This window comes from Glycine soja, chromosome 16 (genome assembly GCF_004193775.1).
Source record: "Glycine soja cultivar W05 chromosome 16, ASM419377v2, whole genome shotgun sequence".
NCBI classification, from domain to species: domain Eukaryota; kingdom Viridiplantae; phylum Streptophyta; class Magnoliopsida; order Fabales; family Fabaceae; genus Glycine; species Glycine soja.
Genome location: NC_041017.1, coordinates 7098254 through 7125771, shown reverse-complemented (window position 1 = coordinate 7125771; position 27518 = coordinate 7098254). Strand labels below are relative to the sequence as shown.

The window sequence follows — 27518 nt, the reverse complement described above, 5'->3', positions numbered from 1 at the left end:
CACTTCATTTCTTCAATCCTCGCTTTTCCTTTTGATTCTCGATAAAGCCAAGTTCGAACTGGAATTTCGTCGCTTTTCTTTGTTCTTTCCATGGATTTTTGGTGTATAATGATTCATTTCATGTGTCCCTATAGCAATGACTATCTCATTATTCTTGTCTTCAAACCGTTGTTACTACAAACTTGAAATTACTTTACTTTACCCTTTCCCTATGTTTTCAATCACCAACTACTTGTGCTTATGTCTATAACAATTTCATTAAAACAAAGAGAATATGAATACATTACACTGAGTTAGGAGAATAATAGACCCCCCTTAAGATAAATTTTCATAACAAACCAAGCAATACATCAATGAAACAAATCAATCCAATTCCTCAACAAAAGAAACAAGCCCTCCAAAAAGCTCAAGCATCTGTGTATTCTATCTATTTACAAAAGCAGCATGTATGTAGTTGTCTAATGGGTCACTTTTTTTTTATTTTGATGATGGTGGTGTCTTGGGGTGTGAAGACTTGCCTGTAATGGCCTTCTTCACTTTGGAAATTGAGTGCTTCACCTTTGACCCTACACCTGATAGGATGCCATGAGATTTTTTGTGTGAAACTTTCGTGTCGGTGTCTTGAGAGTCTCTGGATATCACACTCACACTAGATGATGGGCTTATTTTTTCGAATTCGTCTCCTGCTTCGTCTTCTTTTGTGATGCCTGGTTGAGTGATTTCGGCCTCTGGAGTTTCCGGTTTTCCTGTGTCTGTTTGCTCTGTGGTATCTGCAGATACTGATTCAGAGATACCTGTGGTGACTTTATGTTCCTTTTCAGGTTCTTTAGTATCATTTCTTGGACTTATTTCTGCAGTCTCCAGCAAATTTTGATGCTCGATAATGATCTCCCGGCTCTTTGCTTCAGACTGGACTTCTGCTTTCATTTCATTTTCCAGAGTGGTGTTGCCTTGCGCTTTGTGTAAATCAAATCCCTAATTTAACATAAACTGCATCAGAACTCAAAGATATTGTACATTGGGAGAATGAATATTTGGTTGCCTACACAGACACGGAATTAAGATGTGCAAGTGTGAATATGCAATGTGGTATATATCATTATGTAGTTTATTTTGTGGTAGTGCAGGCAAACCTCGAGAACTTCCATGTTCTTTACAAAATCATTTCCTGGTCTCTGCTCCTCTTTGGTATCGATCACTTCTGATTCAGCTTCCTTTTGTATTACTTCTTGAATGCTTTCCTCAACTATCTCAGGCAAAGTTGAGATGGCTTTATCCTCAGGTGCATCTGTCATTATACGGATAAAATGTTAAATTCAATCTTCCACACCAGATTGGCTAATATAGTTTATGCTTTAAGTATATTTATATGTTTTCTTCAAACTCAAACTTTCACTGCTAAAGAAGCCGCTTTTGAGGCCAAACTATGACTGTCTACATGCTATCTACCCCATAAACTTGGCTCAAGTAATTCCTTTCTTCAGAACACAAAAGTTTCCTAAAGTTAGACTTGGCCAAAGAACTCAGTTAAGTCAGTTTCAAATGATTCACAATACCAATTAGAATATGTTTTTTTTTTTGGGAACCTTAATTTTAGTATATTTGTTTCTCGGATGAAATATTAAATTGGGTAAAGATAAAACTGAAAGTTGCTGAATTATCAACATTACTTTCTATTTCAGGCTTCTGTAACTCCATACCAGTGGCTTCTTTCATATTAGATGCTTCCTCTGACAAGATTTTTCTACCATCCTTCATTTCTGAATTTTCTATGGAGTTTGAGTCTAGAACCTTTTCCAGTTCTTCCACATTATAACTTGATTTTGTACTGTTTTCTGTTGTTACCATTCCTTCTGAATTGATATGCTTTGTAATTACATTCTCCATGCTAGACTGTTCAGAATGGCGGTTGGCATGTTCTTCATTTTCAGTGCTGACCTTGGCCATGGATTCATGTTGATCAATTGTCTGTTTTAACATATGCAGTATCAGAATCAAAATTGTAATAGAAATGAAGAAAATAAATAATTGATTGTTTGTGCTAGAGTTTGTGTGTTCTAGTTTCTGTTTTGTGCTTATTGGGCCTTGCCCACTTATGTTTTTGTACTATATCTATTAGCAAATCAATGAGATGTTATTTTTCGTACATAACAACAGTTTGCATGGATGCCTAAGCATGACCAATTTATGAGTGTGAAATGCCATGAAATTATGTACACAGTTATCTTCTTTTTTAACTTCATTACTGACTAACCTCAACAACATTAGCCATTCCCTCAAGTTTATTTTCTGGTCTGCCACTATTGTTATCTATTGCTGCTGATTTCTCTTCCTCGAGTGTTTGTTCCTGAACAATTCCTTCAACTGTCTCACCTTTAACAATTGTTGATGTTGGCAGGGTTGTCTGGACTTCATCTTCTGGTACACCTGTTATTAGACATGTAAGATATTTCTTTGCTATCATCCTCCTAAAATTGGCTACATTAGTTCTTCGGTAGTATGTCTAATAAATAATTATATATCCTGTTGTGCAAACCAACTGCCTACTGCCACAACATGCCACTGCTAAAGACTAAGTTATTAATAATAGTTTATAATGCTTTCATTCACATACAGTAATGATGTTTAGTTTAAGTTCTTTCTTTTCTTTAGAAATTGAAAAGTCTCAATGTGATTTTATTGTTATTAAAGTTTTTTATTTTAAGGGCTTTGAAAAATTAATGAACTTCTAATTTAGGAAACATATAGTTGGGTTTCTAAGGCCAAATCGAAATTCACTAAAAGTAATAAGATGTTGGTGAATTATGAAAACATACTTTCTGTTGCAGTTTTAAGCAACTGCCTTTCAGTTTCTTTTTCCATCTCTTTTTCTTCCTCTTGTATGAAATTCCCATCATCGTTGATCTCTAATTTCTCTCCGGTGTGTGATGCTGGTACCTGTTCATGTTCTTCAGTTTCACTTGTTGGGTTTATCTCTATGCTCTCTCCTTCCAAATTTGGATGCTTTGTAACTATAGTTTCCTGGCTCCGCTCTTCAGATAGGAATTCAGCTTTCAGTTCATTTTCTGCACCGGTCTGGCATGCCACTTTGTGCAGATCAAAAGCCTTTTTTAACATATACTGCATCAGAACATAAAGATGTAAGCCAAGAGAATAACATTTTAATGTCAGGAACACATAACTAACACATGCAAGTGTGAAAGTGCAAGGAGATATCTTTTGTTTTCTAGTTAATTTTGTTTGTAGTATGCTCAAACCTCAGAAACTTCCTTTTTTGCCTCAGACTCATTTTCTGATATCTGCCCCTCTTTGGTATCTGTCACTGCTAATTCTGTTTCTGTATGTATCTCTTGAATGCTTTTCTCAACTTCAATACGGACAGATGCTGTACTGGGTAATGTTTGCAGGGCCTTATCTTCATACACACCTATCATATAATTATACAAATGAAATAGTGAATGCGATCACTGACACAAGGTTGTCTATGCTACTGCTTATTTGTACATCTATGAGTTTTATTGAAAATTATAGAAGTCCCACTGCCACAACAAGCTACTTTATGTGGCCAAAGAATTATTCTTTACATGCTATCATCATTCATCCACATATTAGCTGAATCAACTTGTTTGTTTCAAACAAACACAATTTTTAGTTTAAATGTATACAACTGAATATGTTTCAAAAGATTTAAGAAATTACTATTTGTAATCATCCACGTGTATAAGTGAATAAAACTGTTTATTCCATCTAAAAACACTATTTTTTTTTTATGTGTATAAAAAGATTGTTCTTCCATCTAAAGTGTTGTGTTTTTTCTAGGATATCAAGTAAAAATGATGCTAAAATTTCAAAACTTAATTACTTTCGGTTTCTGATTTTTGTATCTCCTCATCAGTCAATTGTTTGGCATCTGTTGCTTCCTCTGCTGTGATTTCACTTGCATCCTTGATTTCTAAATTCTCTACTGACGCGTCTACTGTCTTCTGTTCATTCATAAAACTTAATTTTGTACTGCTTTCTGATGCCAGATGTCCTTCTGCTGTTATATAGTTTGTAATCACACTCTGCATGCTTGATACTTGTGATTGGTTGTCTGCTTGTTCTTCTTTTACTATGCCAGCATTGGCCTTGGTTTCAGGTTGATCAGATTCCTGTTTAAACATTACAATATAAGTGTAAACTTTGTATACCCAGTTAAGAAGATAAACGTTCTTCCTTTTTTTTTGGTATACTGCAAGTGGATATATGTGTAATTATTTACATGTTTACTTCACTACTGCCTAACCTCATAGGAACAAGATTGTTTTCTCAAATGAAAGATTCAACGGCCAAAAGCTGATGATGATGCAATATTTTTTTGTTGGATATGGTTCAAGAATATGGAAAAAGGATTTGATATCCCTTTCCACTCATGGGCTAGCAATATAAGGGTCGGGTTTTGTAATGATGAGGGGATTAATCTATAGGTTCTTTTTGTGGAGGGTTGTCTACTTTAATCTAGACCTATGGATGCTTAATTCTTTCAATACAGCTTGTATTAGGACTCCATAGGTCTTTACAAAGTATGAAAACAATGTATATATATCAGTACCACTTGTACTAATTTTGTTATTATAATACAAATTAATTTTGCTCATCAAAAAAAAAAAAAAAAACTACTGCCTAACCTCAACAGCAATGAACTTTCTGTCAAGTTCATTTTCTGGTATGCAGCTCTTTTCCTTATCAATTGCTTCTGATTCATCATTGTGAAGTGTTTGTTGTTGCATGATTTGCTTTGTGTCACGTTGGACAATTGCAGGAGTGGGCAATATTTCCTGGACTTCTTCCTCTGTTAGGCCTGTAATTATATATGTGAGATGTTTCTATAGCTAATGTATTTCCTTTTTTTAGTGATTCCAATTGACATATTTTGCTGAAAACATAATTTCTACAGTACTGCCATGTCATTCTACTAGTTAGGACAAAGTTGTTACAGTAACCATTAATGCCTTATCATGCTGCCCCCAACATACAGTATTTTTGCTTACTGTAAGTTATTTCTTCCGTTCCAAAATTTTAACCCCAAATGCCGTTTCTCAGTAAAAAGTGTTAACTTGAGGTTATTTGAGTAAACAATGAACTTTTGAAATGGAAGCCTAAAGTTTACTGGGTCAAAATGAAACTGACTAAAAAGTAATAAAAAATCGTGAATTTTGAGCACATACTCTCTGTTGCAGTATTTAGTAACAGTGTTTTTGTTGCTTCTTCGATCCCTTTTGCTTCTTCTTGATTGAATTTACCATCATCCTCAATCACTAGTTTCTCCTTGGCATGATTTGCTGGAATCTTTTCTACCTCAATACCATTAGTGGGGTTCATTTCTGCAGTCTCTCCATCCTGATACGGATGATTTATGAATGTAGTCCCCTTGTTCTGTGCTACTGGTTGGGATTCTAATTTCTGTTCGTTTTCTGCATTGAGATGGCATGTATCGTCCTTTTCCCCATATGCCTGTTTCAGCAAATACTATGTCAGAGCTTAAAGATGTTGAATTCTGTGACAATTTTTTGTGTGCCAGTGTGGATGGACACATAATTCACTTGCGCAAGTGTGAAAATGAAAGGTATTATTTGTCTTATTTTTTTCTAGTTTAGTTTCTTGTAGTCTGCTCAAACCTCAGGAATGCCATTTTTTGCGTCAAACTCATATTGTGTTGTCTGCATCTTTTTTGTAAATGTCACTGAAAATTCTGCATCTCGTTGTATCTCTTCTTGCTTACTATCGTGAACTTCTTCGACTCTGACCAATGCTATGTTGGGTAATGTTTGCATGGCGTTATTTTCAGGCACACCTATAGTTATAGATGAGTTATTGAAAGCAATCATTTACCCAAAGAGGCATATATTACTATTTTAGTACATCTATATGCTCCCTGTAAGATTGAAAAAGTCCCAGTGCCACAACAAGCTGCTTATGGAGCCACAGAATTACTATTTATAATTCGACTTGAAATTCATACCAGGAAAAGAAAAATTCTTTATTCCACATAAAAAACTAGGGTCTTTAGATTACACGAAAAGTTTTATTCACATATAACGTATAAATAGTAATTATGTGGCCCCATAAGCATTGTGCTTGTTTCTTGTTTATGGTTATCAAGTTGAATTCAATGCTAAAATTTCACAACATAATTACCATCGGTTTCTAATTTTTGTATCTCAACATCAGTCAATTGTTTGGCATCTGTTGCTTCCTCTGTGGTGATTTTACTTGCATCCTTGTTCTCTAAATTCTCTTCTGACTGTGAGTCTACTATCTTCTGTTCATTCACATCATAATTTAATTTTGTATTGCTTTCTGATGCCAGATGTCCTTCTGCTGTTATATAATTTGCAATCATATTTTGCATGCTTGATCCTTGCGATTGGTTGTCTGATTGTTCTTCTTTTACTATGCCAACATTGGCATTGGTTTCAGGTTCCTGTTTGCATATATACAATATAAGTTTTGTATAACAAGTTAAGAAAATAAATTATTTTTTCTTTTCACAGCATCTTTTCCTGTCTGATTCATATGTAACTATTTACTTGTTTACTTCACTACTGCCTAACCTCAACAACAGTGGACATTCTATCAAGTTCTTTTTCTGGTATGCATCTCTTGGCATTATTGATTGCTTCTGATTCATCATCATCAAGTGTTTGTTGCTGTAAGTTTTGATCAGATTCACCTTGTACAGTTACAGCAGGCAATTTTGAATGGACTTCTTCCTCTTGTGGACCTGTCATTATTCATGTGAGATTTTTCTACAGCTAAAATATTTCTGGTTTTAGAGATTCTGACAGGCATCTTGTCTGGAAAACAAAATTTGAGGCTAAAATTTCAAAACATAATTACCTTCTGTTTCTGAACTTTGTATCTCTGCATCAGTCAATTGTTTGGAATATGTTCCTTCTACTCTGATATGACCTGCATCCTTGTTCTCTAAAAACTCAACCAAGCCTGATTCTACACTCTTCTGTTGATTGACGTTGACATCATCTCTTAATTTTGTGCTGCTTTCTGATATCACATGTCCTTCTGCTGTTATATAATTTGTAATCAGACTCTCCACACTTGATTCTTCTGATTGATGGTCTGCTTCTTCTTCTATTGGTATGCCGGTGTTGGTCTTGGTTTCAGGTTGTTCAGGTTCCTGGTTCAATATATACTATATAAGTATAAAATTTGTATCACCAGTTAAGAAAATCAATGATATTTTTTTTAATAGCAAGCTGATATATATATATATATATATATATATGTAATGCTTTACTTGTTTACTTTATTACTGCCTAACCTCAACAGCAGTAGATTTTCTGTCGGGTTCAATTTCTGATATGCAGCTCTTGGCATTATCAATCGCTTCCGATTCATCATCATGCAATGTTTGTTGCTGCGAAATTTGATCAATATCACCTTCGACAGAGGCAACGGTGGGCAATGTTGTCTGGACTAATTCCTCCAGTAACTGCATTTTTGTTGCTTCTTCAATCCCTTTTGCTTCTTCTTGATAGAATATGCCATCATCCTCAATCCCTAGTTTCTCCTTGGTGTGAGATGCCTGAACCTTTTCTTGTTTCTCAGTATCATTAGTGGCATTTATTTCTGAAGTCTCCTCAGTATCATATGGTGTTGTCTGCACCTCTTCGTTAAACTTTTCTGTAAATTTTGGTTCTGGCTGTCTCGCCTCTTGACGGCTCTGATCAACTGCTTCATTTCCATCCGTTACATCGTCAAGTATTGTTTGCAAGGCTTTATCTTCAGGCACACCTGTTGTTATAGAAATAAGATATTGTAAGTTATCATTTACACAAGTTTGTGTATCTTACTAATTTAATACATCATTATGTTCTTTTGAAAATTAAAATAGTCCCAGTGACACAGCAAGCTGCTTTATTGGGCCCCAGAATTACTATGTATATGTTATCATCCATGTATAGCAGTGAATAAAAATGTTTTTCTCATCTAAAGGCGCTAATTTTTTAATTTTTATGTGGATTAAATAATTTTTTATTCACAGAAAGTCACGTATCTTCCTTTTCCTGCCATGAATATATCCATTGTGTTTATTTCTTGGTTTTGGTTTTTAAGTCAAATTCGATTCTAAAATTTCAAAACTTAATTACCTTTGGTTTCTGACTTTGGAATCTCCCCATCAGTCGATTGTTTGGTATGTCTTACTTGCTCTGCTGTAATTTCACTTGCATCCCTGTTCTCTAAATCCTCTATTGAGCGTGCGTTTATTGTTTTCTGTTCATAGATGTTGACATCATCAGTTAATTTTGTGGTGCTTTCTGATGTGACGTGTCCCTCTGCTGTTGTATAACTTGTAATGACAGTCTGCATGCTTGATTCTTGTGATTGGTGGTTTGCTTGTTCTTCTTTTACTATGCCGATGTCCTTGGTTTCAGGTTGTTCAGGTTCCTGGTTGAATATATACACACACACACACAATATAAGTATAAAATTCTTTAACAAGTTATGAAAATAAATATATTCTTTGTTTACAGCAAGTTGTTATATATGTAATTTTTAACTTGTTTACTTCACTACTGCCTAACCTCAACCACAATGAACTTTCGGTCGAGTTCAATTTCTGGTGTGTAGATGTTCTGAGCAATATCAATAACTTCTGATTCATCATGGTGCAGTGTTTGTTGCTTCGGTTTTTGATCAGTATCACCTTGGACAAAGGAATCAGTGGGCAATGTTGTCTCTACTTCTTCAACTGGTAACTGCTTTATTGTTGCTTCTTCAATCCCTTTGGCTTCTTCTTGATTGAATTTGCTATCGTCCTCGACCCCTACATTTTCCTTTGCATTAGATGCAGGAACCTCTTCCTGTTTCTCAGTAGCATTGGTGGTGTTTATTTCTGCAGTCTCCTTAATATCATATTGTGGTGTCTGCCCCTCTTCGTTAAACTTCTCTGTAAATTCTGCTTCTAGCTGTCTATCCTCTGGACTACTTTCATCAACTGCTTCATTTTTGACCAATGCTTCATCAAGTATTGTTTGCAAGGCTTTATCTTCAAGCACACCTGTTGTTATAGAAATGAAATATTTAAAGCAATCATTTACACAAGGCTGCGTATCTTACTAACTTAATATATCTATATGTTCTCATGAAAATTAAAATAGTTCAAGTACCACTATATGATGCTTTATTGGGCCACAGAATTACTATGTATATGTTATCATCCACATATGCTGGTGAATACAATTTTGTGTCATCTAAAGATGCTAATTTTTTAATTTTTATGTGGATTAATGAATTTTTCTTTCATTGAAAGTCATATGTTTCTCTTTTCCTGACATGAATTTATGAACTGTGCTTCTTGGTTTTTGATTTTGGAGTCAAATGTGATTATAAAATTTCAAAACCTAATTACCTTCAGTTTCTGACTTAGGTATCTCCGCATCAGTAGATTGTTTGGCATCTATTGCTTGCTTTGCTGAAATTTCACTTGTATCCTTGTTCTCTAAATTCTTTTTAGAGCATGAGTCTACAGTTTTCTGTTGATCGACATTGACATCATCAGTTAATTTTGTGCTGCTTTTTGATTTAACATGTCCTTCTGCTGTTGCATAATTTGTAATGACACTTGGCACACTTGATTGTACTGATTGGTGGTCTGCTTGTTGTTTTAATATGCCGATGTTGTCCTTGGTTTCAGGTTGTTCACATTGCTGGTTGAATATATTCAATATAAGTATAACATTTGTATAAGTTAAGAAAATTAATGATTTTTTTTGTTCATTGCAAGCTGATTAATATGTAACTTTTTACTTGTTTACTTCACTACTGCCTAACCTCATCAACAGTTGACTTTTCGTCTAGTTCAATTTCTGGTGTGCATATGTTCTTGGCAATGTTAATCGCTTCTGATTCATCATCATGCAGAGTTTGTTGCTGCGGTATTTGATCAGCATCACCTTGGACAAAGGCAGCAGTGGGCAATGTTGTCTGCACCTTTTCCTCTGGTAACTGCATTTTTGTTGCTTCTTCAATCCCTTTTGCTTCTTCTTGATCAAGTTTCCCATCATGCTCAATCCCTAGTTTCTCCTTGCCTTCAGATGCAGGAACCCCTTCTTGTTTCTCAGTATCAATGGTGGTGTTTATTTCTGCAGTCTCCTCAGTATCATATTTTGGTGTCTGCACTTCTTCGTTAAACTTCTCTGTAAATTCTGCTTCTGACTGTCTCTCCACTTGACTACTCTCGTCAAGTGCTTTGTTTCCGATAGATGCTGTGTCAGGTATTGCTTGCAGGGCTTTATCTTCTGGCACACCTGTTGTTATAGAAATAAGAAATTCTAAGCTATCATTTACACGAGGCTGTTAATCTTACTAATTTAATACTATCTCCGTTTCTTTTTATGTGTTGTTTAAGGTTTTTTGTTGAAACCAAGAAACGTAATAAATTTTCTTAATTTTAATAAAATAATTGTGGAATTTCTTATCAACCCCAAAAGCTAGTTCATAGGGTGAGGGTTACCCCCCACTTATATATTCTATCTTTGCCTCATCTCTAACCAATGTGGGACGTGGGTTTTTCCCAATACCACTCCACAATAAATACATGTGTAAATTAATTAAATATAAGAAAACAAATAAGGGTATAATTGATAAAAGAATAATCATTGTGATCTTGAACGTTGCAAATGATGGATAAATAGGAACAAAATTTTTCCAAAAATCCGACAATTATAAAGAAACTGTGGGAGTATATCTATATGTTCAGTTGAAAATTAAAGTAGTCCCAGTGCCACAAAATGCTGCTTTAGTACACCATAGAATTACTATGTATAATGTATATATTATCACATGTAGTAGTAAATAAAGCTGTTTGTCATTAAAATACACTAATTTTTTATTTTTATCTGCATGTTTTATTTCATGTAAAGTCGAGTTTATTTCTCTTTTCCTGGTCTGAATATACTCATTTTATTTTCTTATAATTTGGGTTTGGGCCTAACTCAATTCCACAAAGCCAACTTATAAGGTGCTCGTCGCCCTGCTCCCCACTTATATACACTATTTATCACGAGTCGTTTTGGGACTTGGACTTTTCCCAATTTGTTTGTTTCTTGCTTTTGGTTTTCTTGTCAAATTCCATTCTAAAATTTCAAAACTTAATTACCTCCGATTTCTTTCTTTGGTATCTCCACATCAATTGATTGATATCCATCTGTTGCTTTCCCTGCTGTGATTTCACATGCATCCTTGTTCTCTAAGTTCTCTTCTAAGCATGTGTCTACTATTGTCCGTTCATCGACATCGACATCACCAGTTGATTTTGTGCTGCTTTCTGATGTGACGTGTCCTTCCGGTATTGTATAATTTGTACTTCCATTCGACATGCTCATTTGTTCTGATTGGTTGTCTGCTTGTTCTTCTTTCACCACGCCGATGTTGTCTTTGTTTTCGGGTTGTTTAGGTTCCTGTTTGAATATATATAAGTATAAAATTTTTAAACAACTTAAGAAAATAATTTCTTTTATTGTTCTCAGCAGGTAAATATATATGTTATGTTTTACTTGTTTACTTCACTACTGCCTAACCTCAACGATAGTGGACCTTCTGCCAAGTTCATTTTCTAGTGTGTGTATGTTCTTTGCAATGTCAATCGCTTCTGATTCATCATCATGCAGTGTTTGTCGGTGCTGTATTTGGTCAGTATCGCCTTGGACAAAGGCAGTAGTGGGCAATGTTGTCTTGACTTCTTCCTCTAGGAACTGCGGTTTTGTTGCTTCTTCAATCCCTTTTGCTTCTTCTTGATCTAATTTGCCATCATTCTCAATCCCTAGTTTCTCCTCAGCGTGAGATGCTGGATCCTCTTCCTGTTTCTCAGGGTCATTGGTGTTTATTTCTGCAGTCTCCTCGGTATCATTTTGTGGAGTCTTCACCTCTTCGTTAAACTTTTCTGTAAGTTCCTCTTCTGTCTGTCTCTCATCTTGACTACTCTCAGCAATTGTTTCGTTTCCGATCGATGCTTCATCAAGTGTTGGTTGCAGGGAATTATCTTCATGCATGCCTGTAGTAGAAATGGGATATAGTAGGCTATCATTTACAGAAGGCTGTGTGTCTTATTAATTTAATACATCTATTTGTTCTCTAGAAAATTAGAAAGAGTCTCAGTGCCTGAATAATATTCTTTTGTGCGCTGCATAATTACTATGTATATGCTACATCCACATATACTAGTGACTAAATCGTTGTGGGTCATCTAAAGATGCTAATGTTTTAATTTTTACCTGGATAAAAGAATTTTCCTTTCATCGAAAGTCATGTGTTTTGCCTTTCCAGGTATGAATTAATGCACTGTGTATGTTTCTTGGTTTAGTTTTCAAATTCAATTTGAAAATTTCAAAACCTAATTACCTTCGGTTTCTGTCTTTGGTATCTCCACATCAGTCGATTGATTTGCATCTGTTTCTTTCTCTGCTGTAGTTTCTCTTGTGTCCTTGTTCTCTAAATTCTCTTCTGAGCGTGTGTCTACTATTGTTTGTTCATCGGCGTTGACATCACCAGTTAATTTTGTGCTGCTTTCTGATGTGGCGTGTCCTTCCGGTATTGTATAATTTGTACTGACATTCGAAATGCTCGATTGTTCTGATTGGTGGTCTGCTTGTTCTTCTTCCAACACGCCAACGTTGTCCTTGTTTTCAGATTGTTGAGGTTCCTGGTGGAATATAGACAAGTTTTAAATTTTTTAAACAAGTTAAGAATATAATTTTTTTATTTGTTCACAACTAGTGGATATATATGTTATGTTTTACTTGTTTACTTCACTACTGCCTAACCTCAACAACAGTGGACCTTCTGTCAAGTTCAATTTCTGGAGTGTCGATTTTCTTTGCAATATCAATCGCTTCTGATTCATCATTGTGCAGTGTTTGTTGCTGCGGTATTTGATCAGTATCGCCTTGGACAAAGGCAGCAGTGGGCAATGTTATCTTGACTTCTTCCTCTGGGAACTGTGGTTCTGTTGCTTCTTTAATCCCTTTTTCTTCTTCTTGATATAATTGTCCCTCATCCTCAATCCCTAGTTTCTCCTTGGCGTGTGATGCTTGATCCTCTTCCTGTTTCTCAGTATCATTGGTGTTTATTTCTCCAGTCTCCTCGGTATCATTTTGTGGAATCTTCACCTCTTCATTTAACTTTTCTGTGAATTCCTCTTCTTCCTCTCTCTCATCTTGACTACTCTCAACAACTATTTCGTTTCCAATAGATGTTTCGTCAAGTGTTGGTTGGAGGGATTTATCTTCATGTACACCTGTTATAGAAATGAGATATATGAAGCTATCATTTACAGAAGGCTGTGTATCTTGCTAATTCAGTATATCTATTTGTTCTCTTGAAAATTAAAAAAAGTCTCAATGCCACAATAATCTGATCTACTGTGCTACATAATTACTATCTATATGTTATCATCCACATATACTAGTGAATAAAGTTGTGTGTGACATCTAAAGATGCTAATGTTTTTAATTTTTGTGTGGATTAAAGAATTTTTCTTTCAATGAAAGTCATGTTTTTCTTTCCAGGCCTGACTTAATGCACTGTGTATGTTTCTTGGTTTGGTTTTCAAATTCAATTTGAAAATTTCAAAACTTATTTACCTTCGGTTTCTGTCTTTGGTATCTCCACATCGGTCAATTGATTTGCATCTGTTTCTTTCTCTGCTGTAATTTCGCTTGCATACTTGTTCTCTAAATTCCCTTCTGAGCACGTGTCTACTATTATCTGTTCATCGATGTCCACATCACCAGTTGAGTTTTTGCTGCTTTCTGATGTGATGTGTCCTCCCGGTGTTGTATAATTTGTACTTCCATTCAACACGTTAGATTCTTCAAATTGGTGGTCTGCTTTTACATCTTTCACCACGCCGATGTTGTCGGTTTTTTCGGGTTGTTCGGGTTCCTGGTTGAATATATACAAGTATAAAATTTGTAAACAAGTTTAGAAAATAGTTTCTTTTATTATTCTCGACAAGCGAATATATATGTTATGTTTTACTTGTTTACTTCACTACTGGCTAACCTCCACAACAGTGGACCATCCGCCAAGTTCAATTTCTGGAGTGTCAATGTTCTTTGCAATATCAATCACTTCTGAATCATCATCATGCAGTGTTTGCTGCTGTGGTATTTGATCAGTATCGCCTTGGACAAAGGCAGTAGTGGGCAATGTTGTCTTGACTTCTTTCTCTGGTAACTGTGTTTTTGTTTCTTGTTCAATCTGTTTTGCATCTTCTTGATCAAATTTGCCATCATCCTCAATCCCTAGTTTCTCCTCGGTGTGAGATGCAGGAATCTCTTTCTGTTTCTCAGTATCATTTTTGTTTATTTCTGCAGTCTCCTCAGTATCATTTAGTGGAGACTTCACGTCTTCGTTAATCTTCTCTGTAAGTTCTGCTTCTGGCTGTCTCTCATCTCGACTACTCTCAGCAACTGTTTCGTTTCCGATTGATGCTTCGTCATGTGTTGGTTGCAGGGATTTATCTTTATGCACACCTGTTGTTGTAGAAATGAGATATAGTAAGCTATCATTTACAGAATGCCTGTGTATCTGACTTATTTAATACATCTATTTGTTCTCTAGAAAATTTAAAAAAAAAAGTCGCAGTGCCACAATAGCTGCTTTAGTGCACTACATAAGTACTATGTATACGTAATCATCCACATATACTAGTGAATAAATCTGTGTTGGTCATCTGAAGATGCTAATGTTTAAATTTTTATCTGGATTAAAAAAATTTCCTTTTATCGAAAGTCATGTGTTTTGTCTTTCCAGGAATGAATTAATGCACTGTGTATGTTTCTTGGTTTGGTTTTCAAATTCGATTTGAAAATTTCAAAACTTAATTACCTTCGGTTTGTGTCTTTGGTATATCCACATCAGTTGATTGATTTGCATCTGTTTCTTTCTCTGCTGTAATTTCGCAATCATCCTTGTTGTCTAAAGTCTCTTCTGAGTGCGTGACCACTATTGTCCGTCCATCGACATCGACATCACCAGTTAATTTTGTGTTGCTTTCTGATGTGATGTGTCCTTCCGGTGTTGTATAATTTGTACTGACATTCGACACACTCAATTCTTCTGATTGGTGGCCTGCTTGTTCTTCTTTCACCTCACCGACGTTGTCCACATTTTCGGGTTGTTCAGGTTCCTGGTTGAATATAGACAAGTATAAAATTTGGAAACAAGTTCTCAAAATATTATTTTTTATTATTCTTCGCAACTGAATTTGTATGTTATGTTTTACTTGTTTACTTCACTACTGCCTAACCTCAACAACAGTGGACCTTCCGCCAAGTTCAATTTCTGGAGTGTCGATGCTCTTTGCAATATCAATCACTTCTGAATAATCATCTTGCAGTGTTTGCTGCTGCGGTATTTCATCAGTATCGCCTTGGACACAGGCAGCAGTGGGCAATGTTGTGTTGACTTCTTCCTCTGGTAACTGTGTTTGTGTTCCTTCTTCAATCCCTTTTGCTTCTTCTGGATCGAATTTGCTATCATCCTCAATCCCTCGTTTCTCCTCAGCGTGAGATGCTGGAACCTCTTCCTGTTTCTCAGTATCATTTTTATTTATTTCTGCAGTCTCCAAAGTATCGTTTTGTGGAGTCTTCACCTCATCGTTAATCTTCTCTGTAAATTCTGCTTCTGGCTGTCTCTCATCTTGATCACTCTCAGCAACTGTTTCGTTGCTAATCAATGTTTCATCAGGTATTGGTTGCACGGATCTATCTTCATGCACACCTGGTGTTGTAAAAATGAGATATAGAAAGCTATCATTTACAGAAGGCTGTGTATCTTATTAATTTAATACATCTATATGTTTTCTTGAAAATTAAAAAGTCTCAGTGCCTAAATAAGCTGCTTTAGTGCACTACATAATTACTATGTATAGGCTATCATCCACATATAATAGTGAATAAATCTGTCTGGGTCATCTGAAGATTCTAATGTTTAAATTTTTATCTGGATTAAAGAATTTTCCTTTCATTGAAAGTCATGTCTTTTGCCTTTCCAGGAATGAATTAATGCACTGCGGATGTTTCTTGGTTTGGTTTTCAAATTCGATTTGAAAATTTCAAAACTTCATTACCTTTGGTTTCTGTCTTTGGTATCTCCACATCGGTTGGTTGATTTGCATCTGTTTTTTTCTTTGCTGTAATTTCACATGCATCCTTGTTCTCTAAATTCTCTTTTGAACGTGTGACTACTATTGTCCATCCATCGACGTCAACATCACCAGTTAATTTTGTGCTGCTTTCTGATGTGATGTGTCCTTCCAGTATTGTATAATTTGTAATGACATTTGAAATGCTCAATTGTTCTGACTGGTGGTCTACTTGTTCTTCTTTCACCACACCAACATTGTCCTTTGTTTCGGATTGTTCAGGTTCCTGGTTGAATATAGACAGGTTTAAATTTTTTAAACAAGTTAAGAATATATATTTTTTTATTTGTTCACAGCAAGCGAATATATATGTTATGTTTTACTTGTTTACTTCAGTACTGCCTAACCTCAACAACAGTGGACCTTCCACCAAGTTCAATTTCTGGTGTGTCGATGTTCTTTGCAATATCCATCACTTCTGAATCATCATCATCCAGTGTTTGCTGCTGTGGTATTTGATCAGTATCGCCGTGGACAGAGGCAGCAGTGGGCAATGTTTTCTTGACTTCTTCCTCTGGTAACCGTGTTTTTGTTGCTTCTTCAATCTGTTTTGCATCTTCTTGGTCAAATTTTCCATCATCCTCAATCCCTAGTTTCTCCTCGGCCTGAGATGCTGGAATCTCTTCCTGTTTCTCAGTACCATTTGTGTTTATTTCTGCAGTTTCCTCCTTATCATTTTGTGGAGGCTTCACCTCTTCATTAATCTTCTCTGTAAATTCTGCTTCTGGCTGTCTGTCATCTCGACTACTCTCAGCAACTGTTTCGTTTCCAATCAATGCTTCGTCAAGTGTTGGTTGCAGGGATTTATCTTCATATACACCTGTTGGAGAAATGAGATATAGTAAGCTATCATTTACTGAAGGCCTGTGTATCTGACTTATTTAATACATCTATTTGTGCTCTAGAAAATGAGAAAAAAAAATTCTCAGTGCCACAATAAGCTGCTCTAGTGCGCTACGTAACTACTACGTATATGTAATCATCCACATATAATAGTGAATAAATCCATGTGGGTCATCTGAAAATGCTAATGTTTAAATTTTTATCTGGATTACAGAATTTTCCTTTTAACTAAAGTCACGTGTTTTGCCTTTCCAGGAATGAATTTATGCACTCTGTATGTTTCTTGCTTTGGTTTTCAAATTCAATTTGAAAATTTCAAAACTTAATTACCTTTGGCTTCTGTCTTTGGTATCTCCACATCAGTTGATTGATTTGCATCTGTTTCTTTCTCTGAAGTAATTTCACATGCATCCTTGTTCTCTAAATTTTCTTCCGAGCACGTGACTACTATTGTCCGTCCATCGACATCGACATCACCTGTTAATTTTGTGCTGCATTCTGATGTGACATGTCCTTCCGGTGTTATATAATTTGTACTGACATTCGACACGCTCAATTCTTCTGACTGGTGGTCTGCTTGTTCTTCTTTCACCTCGCCAATGTTGTCCTTGTTTTCAGGTTGTTCAGGTTTCTGGTTGAATATATACAAGTATAAAATTTGTAGAAAGTTAAGAGAATATTTTTTTATTGTTCTCGGCAAGTGAATTTATATGTTATGTTTTACTTGTTTACTTTACTACTTCCTAACCTCAACAATGTTGGACCTTCCAGCAAGTTCAGTTTCTGAAGTGTCGATTTTCAGGGCAATATCAATCACTTCTGAATCATCATCCTGCAGTGTTTGCTGCTGTGGTATTTGATCAGTATCGCCTTGGACAAAGGCAGTAATGGGCAATGTTGTGTTGACTTCTTCCTCTGGTAACTGTGCTTTTGTTGCTTCTTCAATCCCTTTCGCTTCTTCTAGATCGAATTTGCCATCATCCTCAATCCCTTGTTTCTCGTCGGCGTGAGATGCTGGAACCTCTTCCTGTTTCTCAGTATCATTTGTGTTTATTTCCACAGTCTCCTCAATATCATTTTGTGGAGTCTTCACCTCTTCGTTAATTTTCTCTTTAAATTCTGCTTCTGGTTGTCTCTTATCTCGACTAGTCTCAGCAACTGTTTCGTTTCCGATCGATGTTTCATCATGTGTTGGTTGCAGGGATTTATCTTCATGCACACCTGTAGTAGAAATGGGATATAGTAGGCTATCATTTACAGAAGGCTGTGTGTCTTATTAATTTAATACATCTAATTGTTCTCTAGAAAATTAGAAAGAGTCTCAGTGCCTGAATAATATTCTTTTGTGTGCTACATAATTACTATGTATATGCTATCATCCACATATACTAGTGACTAAATCGTTGTGGTTTTTTAAATTCGATTTGAAAATTTCAAAACATAATTTTGCCTTTCATCGGAAGTCATGAGATTTTCCTTGCCAGGCATCAAATAATGCACTGTGTATGTTTCTTTTTTTGGTTTTGAAATTCGATTTGAAAATTTCAAAACTTAATTACCTTCGTTGTCTGTCTTTTGAGTCTTCACATCGGTCGATTGATTTGCATCTGTTTCTTTCTCTGCTTTAATTTCACTTGCATTCTTGTTCTCTAAATTCTCTTCTGAGCGCGTGTCTACTATTGTGTGTTCATCACCATTGAAATCACCAGTTAATTTTGTGCTGCTTTCTGATGTGTCGTGTCCTTCCGCTGTTGTGTGTTTTGTACTGACATTCGACACGCTCGATTCTTCCGATTGGTGGTCTGCTTGTTCTTCTTTCACCACGCTGATGTTGTCCATGTTTTCGGGTTGTTCAGGTTCCTGGTTGAATATAGACAAGTATAAAATTTGAAAACAAGTTAAGAAAATATTTTATTTTTTTATTTTTCTTGGCAAGTGAATTTATATGTTATGTTTTACTTGTTTACTTCTCTAGTGCCTAACCTCAACAACAGTGGACCTTCCGCCAATTTCAATTTCTGGAGTGTCGATGTTCTTCGCAATACCAATCACTTCTGAATCATCATCCGGCAGTGTTTGCTGCTGTGGTATTTGATCAGTATCGCCTTGGACAAAGGCAGCAGTGGGCAATGCTGTCTTGACTTCTTCCTCTGGTAACTGTTCTTTTGTTGCTTCTTCAATCCCTTTCGCTTTTTCTTGATCGAATTTTCCATCATCCTCAATCCCTTGTTTCTCAGTATCATTGGTGTTTGTTTCTGCAGTCTCCTCGGTATCATTTTGTGGAGTCTTCAACTTTTCATTAAACTTTTCTGTAAATTCCTCTTCTTGCTGTCTCTCATCTTGACTACTCTCAACAACTATTTCGTTTCCGATGGATGCTTCGTCAAGTGTTGGTTGCAGGGATTCATCTCCATGCACACCTGTTGTAGAAATGTGATATTGTAAGCCTATCATTTACAGAAAGCTGTGTATCTTACTAATTTAATACATCTATTTGTTCTCTTGAAAATTAAAAAAAGTCTCAGTGCTCCAATAGGCAGCTTTAGTGCGCTACTAAATTATTATGTATATGTAATCATCCACATGTACTAGTTATTAAATCTGTGTCATCTAAAGATGCTAATTTTTAATTTTTCTTTCATCGGAAGTCATGAGATTTTCCTTACCTGGCATCAAATAATGCACTGTGTATGTTTCCTTTTTTGGTTTTGAAATTCGATTTGAAAATTTCAAGACTTAATTACCTTCGTTGTCTGTCTTTTGAGTCTTCACATCGGTCGATTGATTTGCATCTGTTTCTTTCTCTGCTTTAATTTCACTTGCATTCTTGTTCTCTAAATTCTCTTCTGAGCGCGTGTCTACTATTGTGTGTTCATCACCATTGAAATCACCAGTTAATTTTGTGCTGCTTTCTGATGTGTCGTGTCCTTCCACTGTTGTGTGTTTTGTACTGACATTCGACACGCTCGATTCTTCCGATTGGTGGTCTGCTTGTTCTTCTTTCACCACGCCGATGTTGTCCATGTTTTCGGGTTGTTCAGGTTCCTGGTTGAATATAGACAAGTATAAAATTTGAAAACAAGTTAAGAAAATATTTTATTTTTTTTATTTTTCTTGGCAAGTGAATTTATATGTTATGTTTTACTTGTTTACTTCTCTATTGCCTAACCTCAACAACAGTGGACCTTCCGCCACTTTCAATTTCTGGAGTGTCGATGTTCTTCGCAATACCAATCACTTCTGAATCATCATCCTGCAGTGTTTGCTGCTGTGGTATTTGATCAGTATCGCCTTGGACAAAGGCAGCAGTGGGCAATGCTGTCTTGACTTCTTCCTCTGGTAACTGTGCTTTTATTGCTTCTTCAATCCCTTTTGCTTCTTCTTGATTGAATTTGCCGTCATCCTCAATCCCTATTTTCTCTTTGGCCTGAGATGCTGGAACCTCTTCCTGTTTCTCAGTATCATTGGTATTTATTTCTGCCGTCTCCTTGGTATCATTTTGTGGAGTCTTCATCTCTAGGTTAATCTTCTCTTTAAATTCTGCTTCTGGCTGTCTTTCATCTTGACTTCTCTCAACAACTGTATTGTCTCCGATCGATGCTTCGTCAAGTGTTGGTTGCAGGGATTTATCTTCATACGCACCTGTTGTGTTAGAAATGAGATATAGTAAGCTATCATTTACAGAAGGCTGTGTATTTTATTAATATAATACATCAATGTGTTCTTTTATAAATAAAGATGTTCCAGTACCTGAAAATGCTGCTTTATTGGGCTCCAGATTTATTATGTGTATTTTATCATCCACATATAGTAGTGGGTAAAACTGTTTGTCATCTAAAAACTCTAATTTTTTAAATTTTATGTGGATAAAAGTATTTTTCTTTCGTCTAAAGTCATGTGTTTATCTTTCTTTTCCTGCCATGAGTATATGTATTGTGTTTGTTTTTTGGTGTAGGTTTTCTAGTGAAATTTGTGTCTAAAATTTCATTACTTAATTACCTTCGGTTTCTAATTGAGTTGTCTCCACATCAGTTGATTGTTTTGCATCTGTTGCTTCCTCTGCTGCGATTTCAGTTGCATCCTGGTTGTATAAGTTCTCCACTGAGCATGATTCTACTGTCTTCTGTTCATTGGGGTCAACATTATCTGTTAATTTTGTGCTGCTTTCTAATGTGAGATGTCCTTCTGCTGTTATACAATTTGTATTGATACTCTGCACGCTTGATTCTTCAGATTGGTGGCTTGCTGGTTCTTCTTTTACTATGCCGATGTTGTCCTTGGTTTCAGGTTGTTCAGGTTCCTGGTTTAATATACCGTTTAAGTATAAAATCGTATAACAAGATAATAAATTATGCTGTTTTTTTGTTTGCAGCAAGCTGATATATATGTAATTTTTTATGGTTTACTATCTTTAGTCCCTATACTTTTTAGGATTCCTATTTTTAGTCCTTGAAGTTCTTTTGACTGGTTTTAGTCTCTTAACTCTTTTTTCTGTCCTTACTTTTAGTCTCTGTTAAAGGACTAAAAGTAATGTTGCAAAAAAGTTAAGGGACATTGATGAGTCAAAAAAATATTCAGGGACTAAAAAAAGAAATAAAAAGTTTAGGGACAAAAAAGATAGGAAATCCCATTTTTTTACTCATTTACTTCACTACAGCCTTACCTCAACAAAAGTATAATTTCTGTCATGTTCAATTTCTGGAATGGAACTCTTGGCATTATCAATCGCTTCTGATTCATCATCGTGCAGTGTTTGTGGCTGTGAAATTTGATCAGTATCACCTTCGACAAAGGCAGGAGTGGGCAATGTTGTCCGGACTTCTTCCTCTGGTAATTGCATTTTTGTTGCTTCTTCAATACCTTTTGCTTCTTGATTGAATTTGCCACCATCCTCGACCCCTAGTTTTTCCTTTGCATGAGATGCTGGAACCTTTTGTTCCTCAGTATCATAGTGTGGCGCCTGCAACTCTTTGTTAAATTTCTCTGTAAATTCTGCTTCTGGCTGTCTCTCTTCTTGACTACTGTCATCAATTGCTTCATTTCCGACTGATGTTGTGTTGGGTATTGTTTGCAGGGCTTTATCTTCAGGCATGTCTATTGTTATAGAAATGAGATATTGAAAGCAATCATTTACTTAAGGCTTCATATCTTACTATTTTAATACATTTTAATGTATATGTTATTATCCATATATAGTAGTGAATGAAACTGTTTTCTTTCATCTAAAGTCATGTTTATTTTTCTTTTCCTGGCATATATATGCATTGTGTTTGTTTCTTGGTTTAGGTTTTTGGGTGAAATTCTATTCTAAATTTCAAGACTTAGTTACCTTTGGTTTCTGACTTTGGTATATCCACATCAGTTGATTGTTTGGCATCTGTTGCTTCCTCTGCTATAATTTCTCTTGCATCCTTGTTTTGTAAATTGTTTGCCGAGCATGATTCTACTGTCTTCTGTTCATCATTGTCAGCATCATCGCTTAATTTTGTGATGCTTTGTGATGTGACAGGTCCTTCTGCGGTGATATAATTTGTAATGACACTCTGCAGGCTTGACTCTTCTGATTGGTGGTCTGCTTTTTCTTCTTGTGCTATGCTGACATTGTCCTTGGTTTCAGGTTGTTCAGGTTCCTGCTTGAATCTTTACAATATAAGTATAAAATTTTGTATAACAAGTTATAATAAATTATTGTTTTTTTGTTCACTGCAAGCTTATGTGTTTGTGTATGTGTGTTCGCACAGGCTTCACTACTGCGGTACTGCCTTACCTCAGCAACAGTGTACTCTCTGTCATGTTCAATTTCAGGTATGCAGCCCTTGCCATTAACAATCGCTTTGGATTCATCATTATGCAGTGATTGTTGCTGTGAAATTTGATCAGTATCAACTTGGACAAAGGCAGGAGTGGGTAATGTTGTCTTGACTTCTTCATTCAGTAACTGTATTTTTGTTGCTTCTTGTTGATCAAAATTGCCACCATCCTCTATTCCTTGTTGCAATGTTGTCTTGTCAGTGTCAATCACTACTGTTTCATCATTTTTATATGTTTGTTGCTGTGAGATTTCCTCAGTTTCACCTTTGACAATTTCAGAAGTGGGCACTGTTGACTGGACATTATCCTCAGGTGGACCTATTATCAACATTTGAGATATTTCTTATCACCCATGCAAAGTTAGCTAAAGTAGCTCCTATATAGTCATTCTGATAGATATCATGTCCTGAAAAATTAAAATTTCTACTGGCATTTTCATGCTACAAATAAGGTCAAAGTTAATAATTTATAATGCTCCCCTTGGCATACTGGCATACAGCATTTCCTTTTAATGCAAGTTATTCCTTTTATTTAGCAAGTCATTTCTCAGTGAAAAATTGATTGTTTGGGGTGGTTTGAAAAGTAATCAGCTTTTATATTTGGAAGCAAATGTTTCTTTTATGTTTTTTCTAGGGTCAATATTTATTTGACTAAAGTAACAAAATGTTGGTAAATTTTGAACACATACTGTCTGTTGCAGTTTTTAATAACTGCATTTCGGTTGCTTCTTCTGTCTCTTTTGCTTTCTTTTGTTTGTATTTCCCATCATCCTCATTCTCTATCTCTTCTCGAGTGTGTGACACTGGAACCTTTTCTTGTTCTTTGGTGTCATTAGTTGGGTTTATTTCTGTAGTCTCTCCTTCCAAATTTGGATGCTTTATATTTGTGTTCTCCTGGTTCTTCACTTCAATCAGGGTTTCAGCTGGCTGCACATTTTCTACACTTGTTTGGTCTGTCACTTGGTGTTGACCAAATGCCTATTATAACAAATAGTGTCAGAGCTCAAAGATGTTGAATGCAATGAAAATAATATTTTATCAGGGGAACATAATTAACTTGTTCAAGTTTGAAAATGCAAGATAGCATCTATGTTTTTCTTTTAGTTTATTTTTTTTATTTCCTCTCAAACCTTGGGAACTTTATTTTCTGGTATCTGCCCCTCTTTGGTAGTTGTCACAACCAATGGATATTTAGAATTTACATCATTTCCAAATTTTTGTAGAAATTTTATTTCTTCACATCCAATATTTGTAACTGACTTAACTAATGGGACACTCTGCAGAAAGGAAGGCTATCAGCTCATAACTTTTAATTTAAACAAAACAACCTTATTATAACATCAATACGAATAACTTATCTAAATTAAATACGGTCTCATGCAAAGTTGAAAATTTTCCATATTATTTAAACAAAGTGCATCATTACTAATTTTAAAAAAAGAAAAAATTATCACTCCTATTAGGCATCAAACTTGATTCATTTTTCTCTTCTTTTTCTACATTCCTGTCTCAGGATGTCTTTTGTCTCCAATGCTCTTTTCTGCTTTTTTGCTTGAAGCTTCCCCTTCAGTCTTTTCTGGAATCAGAATTACATGTTCTCTATGTTTTTCTTTTTCTTTTTTCTGCCATGAATCTGTTGTCTCTATCATGTTTTTCTGAATAAGTTTTGATTTTTTTTCAATAGTCTCTGAGCCCCATTTGAGTTGTTTCCTCCTCTTCCATATACATTTTGCCCCACTAAAATTTATTTTTGTCCACCCCATCAACTTGTGGAAATGCTTCTTCAGATATCTTTCAGAGTTTCTACTTTCTCAATTGCAACCACTTTTTCTCTTGCTCCTGCTGTTCTCAATGGGTTTTCTTTCAAACTCAAACTTATCTCATCCATTTTTCCAAGGTAGCTTCACCATCACTATTTTCTCCAACATATATTGTGAGGAGTCTTCAGTTTTAGCAAACATGTATATACTAGTTGCTGGACCTCACCTGATTGACTCAGGCCTTCCATTCACGCTCCTGTACTGATGACATCTCTGCTTTTTCTTTCAGTACTTCTGTTTGGCTTCTTTCTTTAATCTCGTCCTCTGCAAATGATACTGTTACAGTTAGGCTAGTCTGTGGTCTCCTTATCTTTTAAGCATGGCTTTGTTACTCTTTCATCATCCTTGCTTGGGTTCATGGTTTCCAAGTCAAGGTTAGAAGTTTAAACATTGTTGATCAGACTGTTACTATTATTCTTGTTCTCCATGTCTTCCTTACCTTACACATGGCATTGTCATTTTTTCGTCATCGTTGCCAAGGTTTTTGGTTTCCAACCAGGGTTAGAAATTAAAACTTTATTGATCAGACCCCACATTACATTGGAAAAGCTTGTAGCTTGTTCGTTGTATTGTAGATCAACATCTTTTTTTCCATTGGTATTGTGTTATCATTTGTCTGGGATTATCATCTGCTTTTCTGTAGTCTCTGAGATAACTTCAATAGATGCATGTTAACTTGAAACTACTTCAAAATGCCAATCAAGGTACTTGTCACTGTAACCTTTGGAAAATTCCCCTGGATGAATTGACGTTTGGTTCTTCAACACATGCTGCCTGTCATGAACCAACTATCCCCAAAACTTAAGCTTTTGGATGAAGACACGTGAATGGTTTTATATTATATCTCTAAGACGTCCCTCACACGAGAACACTTTGGACTTGAAGCATGGATAATGTACTTGCTCACCTTTGTGTCAAAATTCAACTTTTCGTTAGAAGAATGAAGGTGGAAAGGATTGAACGTTCGACCACTTAGTCATAGAGGCTCTAATATCATGTCAAAAACCAAATTATACCGTGAAATTATTTTGCTATATTGCCTATGTCGTGGTCGTATTCTTCTGTGTTTGTGTCATTGTTAACTTGAATTTTGTCATTCTCTGTTTCAATGTTCTGTTTCATTCTCAGTTATCTGCTTTAGTGTTTGATTCAATATTTGAGCAACCTGACAATATCCCAATTTACGTACATTTTCAGTTGATGGAATTGTCAGGTTAGGATGATGGCACAGAACTTTTATCTTTGAGTCCAAGTGAAGGTGATAGTTATATTTGTTGTTTTATCTCCATGTTGTTTTCCTTCTGCCTTTGCTATGTATTCAAGACATGAAGGATTTTGATTTAACTTACAACTGGGTTTGATGGACCCTGCTGGAGGATATTAATTTGGAATATTATCAAACTGGGCCAACATTGAGTATTTACTTCAGGTGCTGTTTTCTGCAAGTCATACCGTTACCTAATTCTCTATATAAATGTTCTTTTGATGCCAAGTTTCTCTATAAATTCAATGAATAGGATAATTTTGAAACTTTATTGTTTAGGGATCTCTGTTTCCTGTCATGCTATTCTAATATTATTTTTCCTTAATGTCTAGTAGATTTCAGTCACCATATTAGTATGCCCATGATAGCAACACTTATTTCGTGACAAAACCATGTTGCTCCTATTTTAGGAAGTTTTATATTTTATCCCTGCTGTATTTTTATTCTGTATCTGTTCTGCATCTTGCTATTAATACTAGGTGCGTATATTAGGAAGCAATCCCATAATCACAGGGATTTGTCCCCTAGAATTAACTGTCCCTATTTCCTAAAATAGCCAACATGCTTGTGTATATATAGGCACCTGATGTACCTCATAAAAAAACATACAATAATATTATTCCTTCTAAATCTGAGATTTCACATAGACTGGTCATGGCCTTTATTAGAATTGAGAATGTATCTTGCCTAACTCAACCTAGGTGGGGTACTTTGTTTACTTACTCTACCAAAGTATTGTCTTAAGACCCCTACGGTAGACGTCCCAAGACATTACGAGTTTGTAGTTGACAGGATTAGACATCTACAAGTTACCCAACAGCAGGAGTAGAATAGCAGTTCTTGCCCAATAAAAAAAAATTCACTGAGTTGTTTAAAATCAACCCTAAGGGTTGATGTTAACAAAACTTATTTATTAATCACTCTTCATTTGTAATCCTTGTGTTTAAATTGTGAACTTTTCTATTTCAGAGTGGGGGAATATTCAGTAGATGACTGCAATATTTCAGTGATCCTGAAAATCCTAACTGTACCTTCCACTATGTATGCATCTCACACATACAGTGAAATAATTGTGATGATAAAGAAATCTCAACCATCTATTTTTCTGTCTAAATATCACATAACCATAGACCGGAAGAAATATTACAGCATAACCAAATATACAAGGAGCATCAAGCAGAAACAAACATAAGACTTTGGACAGAGATAACTAATCAAAGTATTTACTTCAGCTAAATACATGTAATAGCAAGCGAAGTCTGCATGAATCCAGTCATTAAAAACTTTGGTAGAAAGACATACCATAGCAGATGCATCTTCTGGAGAATTGGTTTCAGCTTCCATGTTGCACGCGTGACCTACTCGGTAGAGGGTGAAATTGCATAAAGAATATTGGTGAATTCAACAAGAAATAAATATCTTGTGTAGTTTTGCTTCAATTTTCGTGTCCTAAATCTTAGATAGCTAGCTCAATTCTGTAAGCTCTGCCAGAGCTTTGTGAAATCTAATCAAAACTAAGCCTTAGTGTATATATATATATGTGTGCATGTGTGTATTAATATACTTGGATA

At 35.5% G+C, this 27518-nt stretch overlaps 1 protein-coding gene and 1 long non-coding RNA gene across 10 annotated transcripts; one reads left to right on the top strand and one right to left on the bottom strand.

Moving 5' to 3' along the window:
* Positions 1-232: 232 nt before the first annotated feature.
* LOC114391189 (microtubule-associated protein futsch) lies at positions 233-27460 on the bottom strand. Of its 9 annotated transcripts, none has more exons than XM_028352208.1 (40): positions 27250-27460; positions 23553-23841; positions 22821-23182; positions 22383-22683; positions 21717-22147; positions 21053-21353; positions 20223-20695; positions 19798-20098; positions 19037-19473; positions 18613-18913; positions 17802-18274; positions 17384-17684; positions 16558-17030; positions 16136-16436; positions 15314-15786; positions 14893-15193; positions 14065-14537; positions 13644-13944; positions 12825-13297; positions 12403-12703; positions 11583-12055; positions 11162-11462; positions 9835-10310; positions 9413-9710; positions 8586-9061; positions 8151-8448; positions 7322-7794; positions 6880-7177; positions 6594-6763; positions 6178-6463; positions 5658-5833; positions 5208-5493; positions 4668-4840; positions 3863-4151; positions 3258-3427; positions 2817-3120; positions 2255-2427; positions 1671-1968; positions 1134-1288; positions 233-975 (listed from the first exon to the last, which is right to left on the bottom strand). In XM_028352208.1, the coding sequence occupies exons 1-40, from the start codon at positions 27289-27291 to the stop codon at positions 478-480; spliced, it is 13179 nt and encodes a 4392-aa protein (XP_028208009.1). In that variant the 5' UTR covers positions 27292-27460; the 3' UTR covers positions 233-477. The 9 variants fall into 9 exon arrangements, with proteins under 9 accessions (XP_028208009.1, XP_028208010.1, XP_028208014.1 ...); XM_028352209.1 differs by having other exon boundaries at positions 1701-1968; XM_028352213.1 differs by lacking the exons at positions 11162-11462; positions 11583-12055.
* Positions 23841-27518, top strand: LOC114391190. The gene is made up of 2 exons (XR_003662073.1): positions 23841-26112; positions 26917-27518. It is a non-coding gene; the product is annotated as an uncharacterized LOC114391190 (long non-coding RNA).